This window comes from Pterocles gutturalis, unplaced genomic scaffold, assembly GCF_000699245.1.
Source record: "Pterocles gutturalis isolate BGI_N339 unplaced genomic scaffold, ASM69924v1 scaffold34228, whole genome shotgun sequence".
Lineage (NCBI taxonomy): Eukaryota > Metazoa > Chordata > Aves > Pterocliformes > Pteroclidae > Pterocles > Pterocles gutturalis.
This window is the reverse complement of record NW_010121619.1, coordinates 7,163-9,255: the sequence shown is the minus strand read 5'-3', so window position 1 is coordinate 9,255 and position 2,093 is coordinate 7,163. Positions and strand designations below refer to the sequence as shown.

The 2,093-nt window shown below is 58.8% G+C and overlaps 1 protein-coding gene across 1 annotated transcript in view; it reads right to left on the bottom strand.

Annotated features, from left to right (window-relative positions):
• The window catches only part of LOC104464559 (ganglioside-induced differentiation-associated protein 1-like 1), a gene marked incomplete at its 3' end in the record, with an annotated part of 7,795 nt that extends 7,236 nt beyond the window's left edge, over nucleotides 1–559 (bottom strand). Inside the window, exon 1 of the mRNA XM_010077297.1 lies at nucleotides 368–559. Within this exon, the coding sequence (XP_010075599.1) occupies nucleotides 368–547 (180 nt within the window). The remainder of the gene's footprint in view (nucleotides 1–367) is intronic.
• Between the last annotated feature and the right edge of the window lie 1,534 nt (nucleotides 560–2,093).

Below are 2,093 nucleotides of genomic sequence, written 5' to 3'. Positions count from 1 at the left end.
CCCCCCTCATCTGCCGGCAGCAGGGTGGTCCCAGGGCCCAGCCCAGCCTTTGTCTGTGCTCCCAGCCACGCCGGAGTGGGGCTGCGAGTGAGCACAAAGCCAGGGCGGCTCCTGGCGCAAGCTGCGATCCCAAAGCAAAAGCAGGATTTGGCTGAGCCCCCCCCATCCCCGTCCTCTCCCCAGGCAGATGCTGTTCAAATGCAGAACCGCAGGTACAAAAGAGCTGCCCGGCCACCCGCTGTTGTCCTCGCTAGCCCTGGGGACGAGCCCCCTGCAAGTGCATCCTTCCTCCCGAGGATGGGGATGCTCTGGGTACTGGAGGTGATTCTTCCCCGGGAACACAGCTGAGCAATTATTTTTTTCTTACCTTTTGTGAGCTGAAGGACTGGGTCCAGTGGTACAAAACCAGCCTGTCCTGGGATTTGAGAGCAGGGTCTGTCGGGTCCTGGTTTTCCTCCCCCTCTGTGGATTTCCCTGTGTCGTTCTCCAGCGCCGAGATGGGCCACCAGCTGCAGTTGGTGGGAGTAACATTATTGGGAGTCGCCATGACAGCCTGCGAGCGAGCGGGGAGAGGGACAAGGGAGCGAGCGGCGCTAGCCCAGCATCACATGGGCTCCTGCCAGCAGCATCACTCCCGGGGCAGCTCCATCTCCCCAGCTGGGGTGGGCAGTGTGGGGCGGTGGGTGCTGGGGGTCACAGGAGAGGTTGCTGGCAGCGGCGGGTGGGGGGGGGGGAAGCCACTCGTGGCGGGGCTCCCACAGAAACATGCGGGCATCGCTTCAATAGGAGAGGCAGCGGCGGAGGCTCCTGCTGCCTGCCTGCCAGCTCAGCAATCCGGGGCAGCTCCAACCCCTGCGGCTCCTTAGGGATATTTTACAGCAGAGATTAAGATTTTTTTTGACTGGTTTAGATATGGCAGATACGTAATAAATAGCTGCATTGATGGATACTGGTTTTAAAATATCTAGCAGATGTCTTGCCTGCCTTGCAGCCTTCATGGAAAGAAGCAGCAATGGCTTTTTGAAGGTATTCGGTGATTTTTGGAGAGCACGGGTTAATTACAGCCTAAGGGGTGTCACACAGCCTGTGCAAGGATAGAGCCCAGGAGCCCTCGCCATGTACGAGAGCCCCAGGAAGCTGGACCAAACAAGAGAGCCCCTCTGCACCCCAGCAGGCACGGTTGGGGGTCATTTCCAGAATTAGCAAGGTGCGTCGCAATTGCAAACCCGCCGGGTTTCCTGCTCAGAGAGCGCTGGGGCTTCTGGAGCTGCTGCTCACCAGGCACTGCGAGCATCACCCCGAGGTCTGCAGGCAAATGTCTGTGGGTAGCTGACACCTTTCTAGACACAGTGACCTGGACATTGTGGCTTTGTCACAGTCCATCTCTGACAATCTGTCAGCCTGGAGATAATTTCCCATGCATGGGACTAGCTGCCAGTGCTGGTGGGGGGTAAAACCAGTCTGGTCATGGGGGTCACAGGGGCGAGTTGTGGAGAGGATGGAGGAGGGGGCTCTGCGGGTTTGGTCTTGGGGCTGCGAGAGGGCTCTGGGTGTAAACGTGGCTCCTCCATGTGTTGCTCCCATCTCTGCCCACGCTGGAGCAGGTGAGGTTGGAAACAGGCAAGGGTTTGGGACAGCTGGTTCAAGTGGGGAAACTGAGGCACCTATGAGCACTGGGAGGGAGTGGAGTCAAACCAGCACCTGGCCCCATGAGCAGAGTGAAAAAAAACAATTTTCTGGGGACTGGGAGGTGAAAATCCTTTGGTGTTGTGATGTCCTGCTCCAAGGGCATGCTGGAGGGCAATGGCAGAGGGCTGAGGCTGGCAAGTGCTATGCCTTGCCCTGCCCTGCCCTGCCCTGCCTCCCCCTGTCTTCTCCCCTGTAGGCAGCAGCACCCAAACCCACCCTCCCAGCCCAGCCCCGAGCTTCCCAAGTGCTGCTGGAGACCCTGCACCAGCCTTGGGAACACCCACAGGGAAAGGCTTTTGCTTGACCTCTGCTTGGGGACTACAAAGCCAGACAGTGGCCTCCACTGCCGCAAACTCAGAGAAAATGGGGCTTTGATCAAAGAGCTGCCCCATCACCCAGTGCCG